The 15489-nt window shown below is 38.6% G+C and overlaps 1 protein-coding gene across 2 annotated transcripts in view; it reads right to left on the reverse strand.

Annotated features, from left to right (window-relative positions):
- The window catches only part of TNKS (tankyrase), a 127407-nt gene that overhangs the window by 40879 nt on the left and 71039 nt on the right, over window positions 1-15489 (reverse strand). For both annotated transcript variants that reach the window (XM_015624747.1, XM_033513959.1), the window contains exon 6: window positions 2801-2895. In XM_015624747.1, coding sequence (XP_015480233.1) covers window positions 2801-2895 — 95 coding nt within the window. The remainder of the gene's footprint in view (window positions 1-2800; window positions 2896-15489) is intronic.

Raw genomic sequence — 15489 nt, forward strand, 5'->3', positions numbered from 1 at the left:
TAAGAGTGGCATTAAAACTTGTGGTTTTGTTGCTTGGTTTTTGGAGGGATTTTTTGTTGTGGGCTTTTTTTGCCTTAACAGGCCACAGATGTTTAATCTACCATTAAGACTAGCATTAAGTGGCTTTGACGTGATCTTTCTTGAAGTTGTTAGGGAGGGGGAAAAGTCCCATTCCACATTCAATTTCCTCAACAGTGTTCTGCTTCTGCCTAAATAGGAACTTCTGTTTAAAATGCTATGCGAAAGGCAAAAGTCCCCAGATAACACTAACTTAACTCCTGGGTATTTTATGAAGATGTACAAATATCCATAGAAAGCAGACTCAAATTGCTGCTCTAGACTGTGGAATGACCTGATTTTCCTCCATTTTTTACAGTACAACCTATTTAACTGTTCAAGATACTTCTAAGAGAGTCCCTGTAATTTTTGTAGAGCTATATTACTGCAGGCCATACTTAAAAATGACACTAGCAAAGTAAATAACAGGGATTTAGTCACAAGCACAAGATGTAATAGAAGTCATGCATTGAAAAGGAGATGCGAGATGGGCAATTACTGCAGAGGACAAAATGAGTTTAATTCAAGCCAAGCATGACAGGCTAGTTAGGGCTCAACAGATCAGTACACATAATACATGAAGACCATAATTAACCCCATAATACCTATGAAAAATACAGGGGGTAATTCCCAGGACTGCAAAACCAACTCAGAGAGAATTAGGACAGCAAGTAGCAGACAGCAATTAAATAAACTTAATTTTAAGGTGGATGCTCTCAGAAGCAGCAACACATTTGTCACAGGAGATGAAAATTTGTTCTGGGGGAAATTTTCAGACTGTTTTTTCCATCATTACTTTTCTTAATTACAACTTATGGGTGCATGTGTGAGACAGAGAGAGACTATCCATTCCACAGAGCACTTAGAAAACCTGCCCCCTTCCAAAATGATGGTCATGTCAGAGAACTGAAGGGGCTTCAAGACCTGTCAGCAAAGACAATTGCTGCAGCAATACACCTGGCCACTTGTGCAGCATCCCCTCCCATTCCCTCTTCCAGCACAGCAGCTGTAAGGGAAAGGAGAGAAGCAGCTGTGATGGAAAGGAGAGACCAGTGGAGAAAGAGCTGCTTCCTTGGCTGGCCTTCTCCTTGGGAGTAACTAGAAGTGGTGACCATTTTGAAAATACAGAACAATTCCTAAGCACTTTCTCTGAACTGACTCCATTGAATAGAAACAAGGAGTTCTATAAAATCAATACAGTCTAATTTAGCTCCTTAAATGAAATGTGACAGTTATTTATAGCCTATTTACTTATAAATTATGTATAAATAAGAAACAGCAAGGTAAAACAAAACACCACACTGATTCCAAATGTGTGATGCCACTAAAAAAAAAGTGGGAGCTTGATGTTTCTAAATATGTTTGGGTTGTTTTAAAGTTCAGTACAGAGTAAGTATTGAAAGGCTGTCCTTTCTTTGTTTGCTTTCCTTCCTCTCCTGCTCCAGCCCCAAGTTCAACTTAACTCCCTTTCACACATTGCAAGCAAATTGTTCAAAACTCATTACAGCACCTACACTGGAATTTTCTACCAGCTGATGCTGAAATTTTGAAAAGGTACAAAATACCTTCAACTTGCTTAAATAATGCTGGATCTACCTAATTAGGTATTATATGGAGCTTTACTGTAGGACTTTTGTGGCTTATTTTTTGTGGGTTTTTTTGGGGGGGAAAGGGGGAAGGTGTTTTATTGTGGTTTCTATTTTGGTTGGGGGGTTGTGGTGAGTTTTGGTTTTTTTGTGGGGTTTTTTGGGTGTATTTTTATTTTTTGACTTGCATAATACATCATTATGCATTTAACAACAACACTGCTAAAAAAGCCATTGGGGTAACTGGACAAACGAAAGAGTTGCTACAATTTGTCAGACTTTAAAAGTTTAAGCTGGAGAGAAAGGAAAGAAAGGAAGAAACTAAGAAAATTTAAATCTAACACTAGGCTGGACACAGCAGAAAATGAAAATTAAAGAAGTGCCTCAAGTTTGCTGCAGGAGACAGCACACACACATATCTTATTTCTATGGATTCTGAATACAAAATGTATGCCTTTAACTAGGGACCCAATTTCTACAACATTAAATGTATGCCTTTAACTAGGGACCCAATTTCTACAATATTAGGACTAAGCCTTTCAATCCAACCATCACGAAAATCATCATCTTAGAGATCAGAAATATATGGCTGAGAACAACGCACAGCATGTTATCATTTCAGATTTCTTACTGCTGTGCACTTTGCTGATATCTTACATAACTACTACCCTTAATGCAAAAATAGAATAATTTAGCCTCTACTGTATCTTGATTTTTGCTGTCAGCTTCAATGAAGATAGATTTATGAGGACCACTAGTTGTGAGCACATAAGGATTATTGATATTACTCGGAATTACATCCATATATGTGAAACAGGATAACAGACCATAGATAAGTATTTCAATGCACATATTTCACTATGCCCTTGTATCTTCTCCCCATCACCTTTCCAAAAATAATGCTCTAGTCCGTAATTTCAAAGGGTAGTCTGTGAATAGAAGTAAAGATCAAAGTTTGGGAAAAATTTTAAAGGTGTGAAAAATACTTAAAACTTAAGTGCAATCACAACTAATTTGAAGGACACTCAGATTTTGGAAGCAAATATTAGACACTATTCGAGATTATGCTGCAACACAAACCAAAGAAGTAATTCTTTATCCTGACTAATACAAAACCACTGCTGCAAAAAGGCAATATATCAATTAATTTTACATACCCTTTGTCCTTTGCATGTACATCTGCACCATGCTGAAGCAGAAGCTGGACTATCCGAACTCTGTTGTAGCCAGCTGCTAGGTGTAAAGGAGTGGACTGCAAAACAAAAGAAGATGAAGAAGTGGAGCCACATCAATCTGAAGTCCTGTACTCCCTGCCATTGAAATATTCTTAGTTCTTCTTATACATTGCTCCAAGATAAGTTAAAGTACCCATCTGTGGTTAGCTGAATTAACAAATACACAGCACATGCAAGCCCCTCCCCTCCTTTTTTGGTTGTCAAACCAAAAGAATATGCCTTAAGGTGGGTAGGAATACAGGCACCCCTAAGGCAGTAAAAGCCTCTTAATTTAAAGCTAATTTTAAAAATCATTATCATCATCTCAGCACCAAAAAAATATCTATACATGTTCTGTGCTGTGGTAAAACAAAGAGCAAACCGTATGCAGATTGCAGTTTCCTGCAAAATACAGGTCTTCAGCAGTAATGCACCTTGCTGCATAAGAACAGAGTAATAACACCTTTCTCCATGGCTAACTCATATGAATTTCAACTGAAAGCTTTTGAGTTGACAACAGTAATTCCCCTTGAAGTTTATTTTTAAAAGCTTTTTATTATGAAACAAATTTTATGTGCTGTCTCAGCCTGGGGGGACTGCTTTCTTACAGAAATGGATGATGCTGTTTCCTCCCTCCCAAGGCTGAGAAGCTGAGGATTTTAAAGGGATCTTTGTTGCAATTTATCTTGTGGCATGCAGCCAAATGATACAATTTTCTTACAGTAAAACCCCACACATAAAGCAGCTTGAAACATGGGAAAACTTACATATCTCACTGTATTATGCCAAGTATAGATTTAGTTTCAGCATTAAAACATTGCTAAACAGTATTAAAAGGGGAAATGTCACATTTCACTATTATAAAGAGGTTAAAAACCAAAAAAATTAAGACAAACGGTCTCATCTGTGATGAACAGCAGCAAGTACTACATATCCACAAACAGTATGGATTTCCAGGAACACATATTAAATATATGTCCATAACTTGGGAGCAGTCTGTATTATATTTTACTAAAGTCTCAACACTTTGCTACTTTTCTTAAGAGAGATTAACTGCTTTAACAACTACCAAGTGTCCTGTGCAGCACATTGAGGACACAGGTTGTACCAGCAGAAATGACAGCATAGGGTATCTCTTAGAAAAACACCTGGGAAACTCAGTAAATTTAGGGAAGCAGTTATGGAAGTTTCCATGAGAACTGTCTTTAGAATTATCTATACTCAAGATAAGGACCTCTAACATTCCCAGCATCAAGATCCCCAGAATGTTTCCAAGATACAAAATACCAGTAACAGCAAACATGTCCAACCTTTTAGTTGTTTGACCACACAAATTATTAGGCTCTATTACTCTGTTTAAGGCTTCTACTACTGAATTAACAACTTAGACTGATCTAGAAGGCAATATATCCTTTTTATATCTGCCCCTATTATAAAATAAGTGTCCCCTGCATATCATAAACACTAATGAAAATGTGATGTGGATAAGGATGATGCTGCTATTGACATTAGCAGAATACTTCAATACTGTTTATTCTGACAGTTGCCTTGATTTGGCTACTAAATTCAGTTTTATCAATTGAATTAATAACTCAGAAAACCTAAAATTAAGTTGAAATGGACTACAGAAAGGCCTGTCTATTCAAAGGTCTAGACTCCAGAGAAATTGGAGCTAAGCATTAAATGTCTGGAACACTGCAGGATCCTTTAACCTCACCACTAATTAAACTACATCCATTCTTGTCTGCGTGCCACTTCTAAAACAATGATGGCACACTTCCAAAATGATGCTTTACTCATAGGAAACATTATTAACAGAGATGTTCTCAATAAAGACACATAACCCCAGAGACTTGCTCACTCCTTAAAATTAAAAGAAAAACTATTATGACTCAGGCTGGGACTGTGTACTTTGTATTTCTAGGGTTAGTAGACCTGCATTTGCTAAATAACTTCATTAGAGAAGAAACCCAAAAATTTTCAGGTTTATAGCTGCACAACAAATGGCATAAATGAAGCAAATCAGTGTTAACCCAAATCTTCATACAACTTATATTCCTGTCTTTCAGAACTGTGAGCTACATCCTTCTCCTCTCAAGGGAGGGCATGCAGACACCCCAAATTGAAATACAGAGTATCTTGTCTTGCCCAACACACCAGGAATTATGTATCTGCAGCCAGGCACCTGACGTTTGTTGTGCTTGCCTTGTGGCTCCACAGCAGCTTCAGTGAAGCTGTGAGCCGTGACACCTCTCCAAGGAGGGGTCAACTGATGCTCCCTGTGCCCATCCCTGGAGATGGGGCTGAGATCTCCACCAGGCAGCATGCTTCAACTCTGCAAATGCAAACACCCAGTGCTGGAGAGGCAGGGAGTTAGAGGGCCAGAGACCACTTAACTGATGGGCAAGGACAAGTTACACACATACAAGTGCAGGAGCAGACAACCTGCAGTGATGTGCCCCCTGTATCCACAAGCCAGCATTCCCAGTTGCTTATTAGCTGGGCTAAATGGCTCTTCTAAATGCTGTGCTTACATATGCTTCAGGAAGGAGAAAGCAGGAAGACTCTATCTCCATGATTTTTAAAAACTTCTTTTCCTTTCTTGTGAGAAAGAGTATTCATTAATGCTGTAGATTTAATAGGTAAAAATACTAATCTGGAGTTACAACTTTGTATGATAATTACAGAATCTAGGTAAGACAATATTGTGCTACACATACTCATTAGATGACATTATGAGCCCTCAAAAAAAAAAAAAAAAGAAAAAAAGAAGTGAACAATGGCAGTAGAGAGTGATTCTTAAAATTAACATGCTTATTTGTATAGCATCAGGGAAGTAAAAACTAAATACCATTCACAGCAATGTCTACTGCAACTGAGAGGCATATCAAATTAATTATTTAATATTAAAAAAGCAGATTTAATAAAAAACATCTATCAATTAACCCCTCCTCCCATATCTTGCAAAACTTGGCAAGACTTACTAACAAAAATCCTTAGAGAGCATTTACCTTCCAAGACTCACATTCACAGTTACCAGGCCAATCACACTGTCTTACGTGCTAGTGTAATTAAAGAGAATGTAACTCCATTTTTATTAAGTAGACTACCATGCAGGATGCTCATATTATTTGAAAGTTTTATGGCAGCTGTAACTGAGCCAAGGCAAGTACTGAGCACTTTAAGGAACATCACTGTACACAAGATGGCAATTGCTGTCAACCTATATACCTACTATTTATAGCAAGGTAGGTGTTTTTGCCTGCAGTCTTTTTGATAATGTGTTGCCTGGGAATACAAGAAATGCATTTGTTAGATTTGATACTGTTCTCAGCAAGCCTTAGGTATTTTTACACTGCTTCATTACCAACAGCTGATTTGATGACCCCTGCTCAAGGTCAGCTGCCTTGGACTTGCCATCCCTTGTTCACCTGCATCAAACAAAAGGCGCCCTGAGGGATCTCCAGCGCTGCAGGCTCTGAGCAGCTTCTGCTAAAATCTGAAAATTTGTTTCAACAAACTGTCCACAGGCAATGTGGGAGTGTTAGCTCCAAGCACCATCCGTTTGCCTTCCTTTTTTTGCTAAAGAGTCTTCAGCAGCTCCTCAGACAGCAATGCTGCCACTGCCTCAGATGAAAGTTTCATTTCAGATTCAAATTACACATTTTAAGGGCAACTTTAAACAGAGGGATCTTATGTAACCATCTTATATTATGCATTATCTGCATGATTAATAACAGCTGCAGGAACTGTTTAAAAACTAATATCTCCTGTTCTTGTTTCCTACTGCCAAAATCTTTATATAATGCTATCTGATAAAAATCTTCATCTATGTGTTTCTCTCATTGTCAACTTGCCATCCCAAAGGCTACTAAAATCAACTATCTTATTACATAAATAATGTCTCATCATACATTTTATTTACATCCCTATACATTGATTTAGAATTATTATAAATTCATTTAATTGTCTACAGGAAGGGCATTCTCATAAAAGAGGCAACACTCTGATTTTGACGGCCAGCTCTGCCCTTGACATGTGGCTACATTCATGCTCAGAAGGTCCCCACAGGGATATGCACGAGTAAGGGCGGCACTTACACAGATGGGGAAACAAGTAAAGCTTGCCAAAAAATACCTAATGATACTTGTATGCTTATTGTTAACTCTTCTACAACACCCTGCTGACAGAGGACATACAGCAAGAAAAAAAAAAATGAGGAGGTATTTTAAAATGTTTTTACAGGCTTTAATATTTGTGACTTTTTATATCATATCTGTAATTATCTTCAGATTCAGAAGATTTGGAAATTGCAGGTATGCAGCAAACTCCCATTTAACAAACGTAGTTAAAAAAAACCCTTTACTTTATTCAGATCATACTGCCCTTAAAAAACAGCAATAAAAATATCTTAAAACTCTTGTAGTTTGTCATACTAACTCCCTTCAGAGAAGTGTTTCACCTCCTTCAAATTAAGGGAAGAGCACAGGGGTTTCTAACCGCAGAAGACACTTTTGTTTCATAGCTTTGCATAAAACTGTTTTGAAAGATGTTCTGACTCCTGGTAAAGCAAACAACTTCCTCTTTACTGTGCTAGAATTTATGACAGAATCTTTCTTTCCAATCACAGTAGTCTGTGCTTGATGCTGCTCTCTTGCAGGCATCTCTAAAATGAACCACATCAATCATGAGGCTACATCAGGAAGACATTCCGGATGCAAGCGGAGTACCTCCTGTCACCACTTTATCATACTGATTAATGGGGTACGAAAACAAGTTGCAACACCACCACGATCTGGCAGACACATTCCTAAACTTTTCCACTGTGGAAATGATCAGGCTTTTCCTTTGCTGCTCAGATACCAACTTGCATTCTAATTTTAAACAGTGCACCTATCTTACACTTTCATTTTAAATGAATTTGGAAGCTTTCTTGGGAAATAGCTCATTAACATTTATTTGTATCATGCCAAGACTGGACTTGCATCCAAAATATTTCCTTCTATAAACACATATTTCAAATAACTCAAAATAATTATTTTATATTCCTGTTATAATGCTCTTACACATTTGGTACTACAGAAATAAAGTTCCCTAGCCCTGGCTGAAGAATTATGCTTTTAATGAGCAGGAAAGGGGCTGTGCTTTTGTTCACCAGCCACATGACTTGTCACTTTAATTTTTTTTTTGGTCATTTCATAGCAGTATTGAGTTATTTAATTCATGGCTGACAATTATGCTTTAGGGACAAACTTACAGATGCTGCTTCAGGAAAACAAGTAATGTCAGACTGCTGACTGTAGATGAGCTAGCTGCAACTACGGAGATAAGCACAGGGATGAAGAGCTTAAACTACTTTTCTTATGTAAAAAAACCATAATAAACAAGAAACAAACACTCCTACAAACAAACAAAATTCCTAAAGACAAGAATTATAAAATGCTTAAGGGAGACATTTCTCACTCCACTGTTTCTAGTGGTAACTTAACTGCTTCATCTTCAGAACACAGCCAATAATAATTAATTGGACTATTGAACTGGACAGGCTTCGTATAGTAAAATTCTGAAAAACATCATGTCACAGATTTCCCATACTGCTTTCTAACAGCCAGTGACAGGGGATATGAACTGAATAGCTCACCAGTTCAGAATTTGCAAGTCACAGAGTATCTGAATTTAGAGATCTGGTATATGAGATGATCTCTTGGCAGGTGGGGATGGTGGTGGTGAGGAACCAACTGTTTTGAGCTGTAAACCAGCAAAGACAAAACCAGCTAGATTTCACAGACACAGCAATGCTAGGGCAGAGCATCAAGAGGCAAGAATGTTCATAAACTCGAGGAAAAGAGTTAAAAAGCACAGAAAGAGAAGATTAAAATACTGAAAATACAGTGACAGAGTAATGCCTCATTTGGAAGAGGTTTACTTGGGTGGGCAGACCAGCTCCTCATATCCAGGGAGTATTCAAATCTATTCATTCTCAAGGGGCTGTACTGTCTGTAACTACTGAATGCCTCTCTAGTAGATCTGACCTTTGAGAGACAACATAATTTTCTGACTGTATGTCTGAACCTCTAAGACCTCATGACAAGGGTTGGCATCAGTTCCATACATTAACATAGTGACTCTGTTGTACTGCAACTTGGGCTAAGTGCTGATAAATAAGGGGGCAGGAGATTTATGAGAGAAAAGCTTTTTCAATCACTTACATGCCTCGTGTAGGGAAGGAACAACAGGATGACAAACGTGATGTTGCACAGGGGTAGACAAAGAAATAGCTGGAGTGTCTCCATTGCAAGGTTAAATGAAGGTGGAGTGGGAAATCACAGAATCAACTAGGTTTAAAAAGACCTTTGAGATCGAGTCCAACCTCTGACTGAACACCACCTTGTCAACCAGACCATGCCACTGAGGGCCACATCCAGTTTCCTCTTAAACACCTCTAGGGATGGTGACTCCACCAGCCCTCTGGGCAGCCCATTCCAGTGACCAATCACTCCTTCTGTGAATAAATTCTTTCTAATGTCCAACCTAAACCTCCCCAGGTGTAGCTTAAGGCTTTGTCCTCTTGTCCTTTTGCTGGCTGCCTGGGAGAAGAGACAGATCCTCACTTTGGCATATCCTCCCTTCAGGCAATTGTACAGTGATAAGGTCTCTTCTGAGCATCCTTTTCTCCAGGCTAAACAACTCCAGCTCCCTTCGCCATTCCTCACAGGATTTGTGCTCCAGAACCTTCAACAGCCTTCCTGCCCTTCTTTGGACATGCTCCAGCACCTCAACATTCCTCCTGAATTGAGGGGCCCAGAACTGGACATAGCACTTGAGGTGTGGCCTTACCAGTACCAAATACAGGGGAAGAATGACCTCCCTGCTCCTGCTGGCCACACTATTCCTGATCCAGGCCAGGATGCCATTGGCCTTCTTGGCCACCCGGGTACTCTGCTGGCTCATGTTCAGCTGCTCTCAACCAACACTCCCCAGGTTCTTTTCTGCCTTGCTGCTGTCCAGCCACTCTGTCCTCAGCCTGTAGCGCTGCAGGGGGTTGTCATTACTTTCAGAGACAAACCTAGAAACATAGACTAAGGGGAAAAAGGTAAAGGGCTGGGAGAGACACTTATATCTTTAAATAGAACACCATTGATTTCTGAAGGGTTTCACAAACAGCAGATGCCATGAATGGGACACTAGTAATCTTTGACCTCTTGCTAAACAATAATTAAAATGCAACACCTCCTCTCTTCCCTGGAACTCTTCTGTATATGTATCTCAAACACCATTTGGCAAAACAGATCCACAGAGGATGTGTCAGAAAAACTGAGTAACACTCCTCACAAAACCATAGTATTCTCAGAAAACTGATCTGTACAAGAATCTCTTCCATTTCTACATGCATAGGATGAAGGTGTAGCTGGGGATGGAACTGCAATATGAAAAAGAAATTCTGGGGTTTTCACCACAACATAGCATTTGTAGTTTTCCCAGATTCAGAAACACAGAATATGTCTCCGGCAGCACTCAATGACACAGGGAGAGGAACTTTGAGATGGATTATCAGAGAAGCAGAGGAGTATATGCTGTTTCTTTGGTGATAGATGCTGACAGCTGAGGGAATAGTGGCTTGCTGAGCTACATAAAGAAAAAATTACAGTTAAGATCCACTCTCTTCTCCTAAGGGAATGTGGCTGATGTTATTTAACACTGAAAGTAGATCTATGCTGACTTGAAAGATATGGTAGAACATTACACAGAAACTACTTAAAGTATCATTGTGTCCAGCATAGCCCTTTTTGGCAATCTGAAGATGCACACCAAATTACCAGAGAACCAAAACCACCGGGTTTTTTTGCTTACACTCTCTTCTTTTACCACTTCTTATCAAAATCTTAACAGAGCCACAGAATACACGGAGTTGCAGGGGTCCATCAGGATCACTGAGTCCAGCTCCTGGCCCTCCACAAGACATCCCAAGAGTCACGCCAAGTGCCTGAGAGTGTTTTTTACATTGTGGCACTGCCCCCAGCACTGGAGGAGAGGCCGCCCCAGTGCAGAGCAGAGCAGGACAATCCCCTCCCTTCCCTGGCTGATGCCCCCAGGACAGGGTTGGCCCTCCTGGCTGCCGGGGCACAATGACTCACATTCAATTGCCATCGGCCAGGACCCCCAGGTGCCTTTCTGCAGCGCTGCTCTCCAGCCTCTCGTTCCCCAGTCTGTATGGACATCGATGTCTTTCCTACTATCATCAACTAACAATCTTTTTTTTTCCTCTTCCTTTTTATGTATCTTATTATTTTTACTACTTCTATTAATCTTTATGTATTTACTTTGCTTCCCCACCTTCCCCTTCCAACTAGAAACTTTCCAGGCTTCAGTTTATAATATTTTCACATTATTAAGAAGGAATAAACTAATTAAATAAATAAATAAATAAATTTGACCATTCTCTCTGCTAACATGGCTTCAAATCAGCACTTCATTCATTTTATTGAAACTGGGGTCAGAATAAACTGTTATGCAATGCTTGCATATGGACAGCATTTCAGCTCCAGTGCTAAATATGAAATATTTATACCTTATATTTTGATATTTAATTATAACATTAAATACAAAATAATTAATACAATTAAATACACAAAATATTATTTTTGCACATTACAGTGATAGTTTGCAAATTTTAGAATTAAATTACTTTATAATCAAATCAAATAGCCTTCACCATTCTTTTGAAGAGCAGTCTTGCAAAATACAGGGAAAATGACAGAGAATTTGTCTTGTAATTCCAATTGAAAAGTTATGGTTATTAGAATATGAATATTCTAAAGAATTTAATCTGTAAGAAATAAGCTTCTTTTATTAAGTAGTCACATATAGTATTACTTGGAAAAGACTAATCAAATCACCTCAATTTTCTTGTTCATCAATGACAAATCCATCATCAATTACAATGGCTTATTTTGGCATTTTCCTCCCCTTTTATCCTTTATCTACTGCCTGCTCAGTCAACTTAAACAATACTTTTAGAAATGGTTATGTAAATACATCTCTCCTTGCATGTAAGTATTTGCAGTTCTTTTCATTTAGAACTCAATTGATCATTCTAAATAATCCATATAACCTCTCAAATCAGTGATGGGGTTGTATGAGCAAGTGATAACTGATGTGCTGGGAGAAATCAAAGAGGCAGCAAAGGCAGAAAACACAAGGGCTTTGGGTGACCTAAGAGGTGAAATGTTTGGATGCTATCAGTGACCCTTCTACAGAGAAAGTGGCCAGGAAGGCCACAAGGGTAAACGCAACTACTAGGATGGGACCAAGTGACACCTGAAGCAAAACCTTTCAGTAGAAGTTGTCTTTAACAGCAGCTACAACACACTCAGATTCAACTTATCTACAGGGGAAATGCTTGCTAAAATAATCCAACATGAGGCACCAACTCCACCATAGTGAAGCTCTGAAAAAAATGGCAAGTTTTTAAAAATAAACTAGAATTGGTAGGTAAGAAAATTATACAGATAGTATAAAACTACTAATGAAGATTATACTGGGGTCACTTTGCTAAGGCATACCTGCTATTGGGATGGGATTGATATGATAAAAGAAGCCAGTATGACCAACAGCAAGCTAAAAGAGTTTACTAGAATTAAGAGAACATTCAAAAAGCTGAATCTACAACCTTGAGAAAAACACAAGGATCACAAACTCTAGTAGTTTAGAGGTGAAAATACAAGTAGACAGGGAAAAACAGTTTGACTGGTGAAATTAATTCAAACCAGACGTAACTTCTTGCAACCCACTAGGAGCATGAAACACACCAGCCAGTTCAGTGGGGCAAGGTGATGCTTGGGCAAGAAATGGAGGTCTTACAGGTAATAAGGGACTGTGAAAAACTAAAGGAATTTTTTGTATGGTATTCATCTTAGAAGAAACAGTAAGTCTAATTCCAGTATTCTGGCCAGTGACCATGTACATATTTGGGAGCATGGAGAAGCTTGGCAAAGGATCTGTCTGAAACAAAATTAAGAAAGAGGTAGTCATCCCCACAACCAAAATACAAATCAACAAATTGCCAAGACCAAACTGGATCCACTCTAGAGAGCACAGGAGAATGAAACAGGTGAATTACTAGTTCTACACGACCTTCTCAAGATTATTTTGGTATGTGAAGACACGGAAGTTACAAACCAATCATTAATGCACATTTTGGGGAACTACATACAGGCCTGTAATCTCAATGTCTGTACAAGCAAAAATACAATTTAATAGCTAGAATTATTGAACACCTACATAAACATAATCTGCTTGGGAAGAGTCAAATACTGTTAAAAGAAGTCCCACGTTTAAAACTTGCATTTTCTGAAGCAGTCAACAAGCACATGCATAAGGGTAAGCCAAGTGACACAGGTTACAGTGGGGGTACACAATGGGTTTTTTAACTAAATCCTCACCAATGGTTTATTAGGAAGATGATGTTAGGTCCTCAGGTGGTTGCAAACTGGATGCAGAGATGGGAAACAGTACACAACTAAATGACAGATGTCTCAACAGAGGGAGGCCACAAAGTGTACATAATACCACACCCAAAAACAAAAAGCAACACGAAAGCATATCAGTTTACTTGTCAGTACTTCTTATGCTCACATGCAGGGGTTTTGAGAGGAAAGCAACACCAAGTATGGAAATATCTCCTGCAGTATTCACTATAGTCAACCATATAGAGAAGTCAAATGGACTCAGTTCCTGGATTGAGCTGCTGCATTTCAAAATATAATCTCAGCAAGCTCTGTGAAGGGCTCCACTCCTGAGATCACAGGAGAAGAAATATTATCAGTATTCAGCTTCTGGATGCTCTGTGAGTTGTTAGAGCCAAAACCAGAACACAGCTTTTAGTTAATGTGCATAAAATATTACATGGCAGCTCTGCCCAAATCTGCCAGTTTGACTTGTTTTCTCCTGACAAGAGATGGATAATGGCCTAATGCAGGAAGTCATCTCCTGTGTGAAGCTAATCATCAAGGGGAAAACAGTTCAGGTATAAAAACTCCCCATGCCTCCAACACATTTGAGGCTTCCTAAAGAGCACATTAATTAAGATCTAACAAATGAGATTTCCTGAATTTTAGAGAACAATACAAAGAGATTTGTATTGAGTAAACAATTTCTTTCTAGTCCTTTGGTACACAATTTCTATTTCTGGACGTGACAGAGTACACTTCAAATAATAGGTGAAGGTATACTCACCAAAATGTTTTAGGGAAAATATTAAAATTTCATAACAGAAATTTAGAGGCAAGTAGATCAGTCTTCCATTTTATTCAAAAGGTATCATCTTTGGATATAAAAGGCTTTAAGTGACAGCAGGGATAGAAATTAAGCCAAGTCATCTATACAAAGTCTACAGAGGGGTTAGCCACTTTGACCATGCTTGGTAGATGAAGTAAGATAGGATCACAGATGAAGAAAGTGCATAACTTGTCACTTTTTCTAACATGCATGAAGCCTGGGATCTATTTTTTTATAACTAACAAAATGGTGTTTTAAGGCAAAACACAGTTGTGACCATTTTTGAATGTTTGTACGTATATGGCAATGGGTACTTCTGCCCAAGGCACAACACAAACCTTATGACATTTGCCTTGTAATCTTCTTGTAACATTGGAAATGTCACTTTTTTTTTTTACTTTTTTTTTACAGTATGCCATTAAGTAAATCCAGAAAAGACCTTCAATTTTGCATGCAGGATTTGATTTAGATATTTGATTCAAATATCTGACCTGGTCTAATGAAAGGTGTCCCTGCCCATGGCAGGAAGGCTGGAACTAGGTGATCTTTAAGGTCCCATCCAAGCCAGGACATTCTGTGATTCTATTTATCAATCTACCGGCTCACACTCCTAGATATAACCTTGATACACACCTATTTCATGAAACATGTACAAGATCAGTACCAACAAATACTGCAGTGTCTAGAAGCCATCAGCCAGAGCCAGCTTTACACTAGCCAACATCAGCTTACATCCTACATGGTTATCACTTATTTTGATCACTGCATTTCCACACTGCTGTAATCATACATCAGGAAACTTCTGGCAAATCTTTGCAGGACCACAAATGTAGAACCTGCACATTCCCCACCCACAAACTGAGTCTATAGCACTTCATCAAAACCAGACTGACATTTATGTATGCTAGTAAGCAGCAAGTGAACAGATTTAGCAAGGACGTGTCTATCCAGTTATTCTGAAATAACTGTTTTGGATTTGTGGAGCTGTCTTTTTTCTGAAACAAAATGACATTTCATTAAATAATTTTTAGTATTTTAATTGTTTTATATTAATGAAGGAGAAGGCACTCATTCTGAACCAAGAATAATACAGCTAACTGTTTTTCTGCATGATTCCATTTCTCCTCTCCTTTGCACTAGTTATTTTTTTGCTGTAGATAAGCCTTAAGAATAGAGACTGTATTTACAAGCCACACAACATATACCAGCAGAAGAGTTCATAAGACTTTGAGAAAGGTGAAATGCAAATTGTGAAACTAGGTAAGGTATTACATGTGACAAAAAACTCCAAACGTGTGAAGTCCACACTGACATTCAGATATACCCTTGGGCATGTCAAGGCCTTACACTGGCTA

The sequence above is a fragment of the Parus major genome, chromosome 4 (assembly GCF_001522545.3).
Source record: "Parus major isolate Abel chromosome 4, Parus_major1.1, whole genome shotgun sequence".
Lineage (NCBI taxonomy): Eukaryota > Metazoa > Chordata > Aves > Passeriformes > Paridae > Parus > Parus major.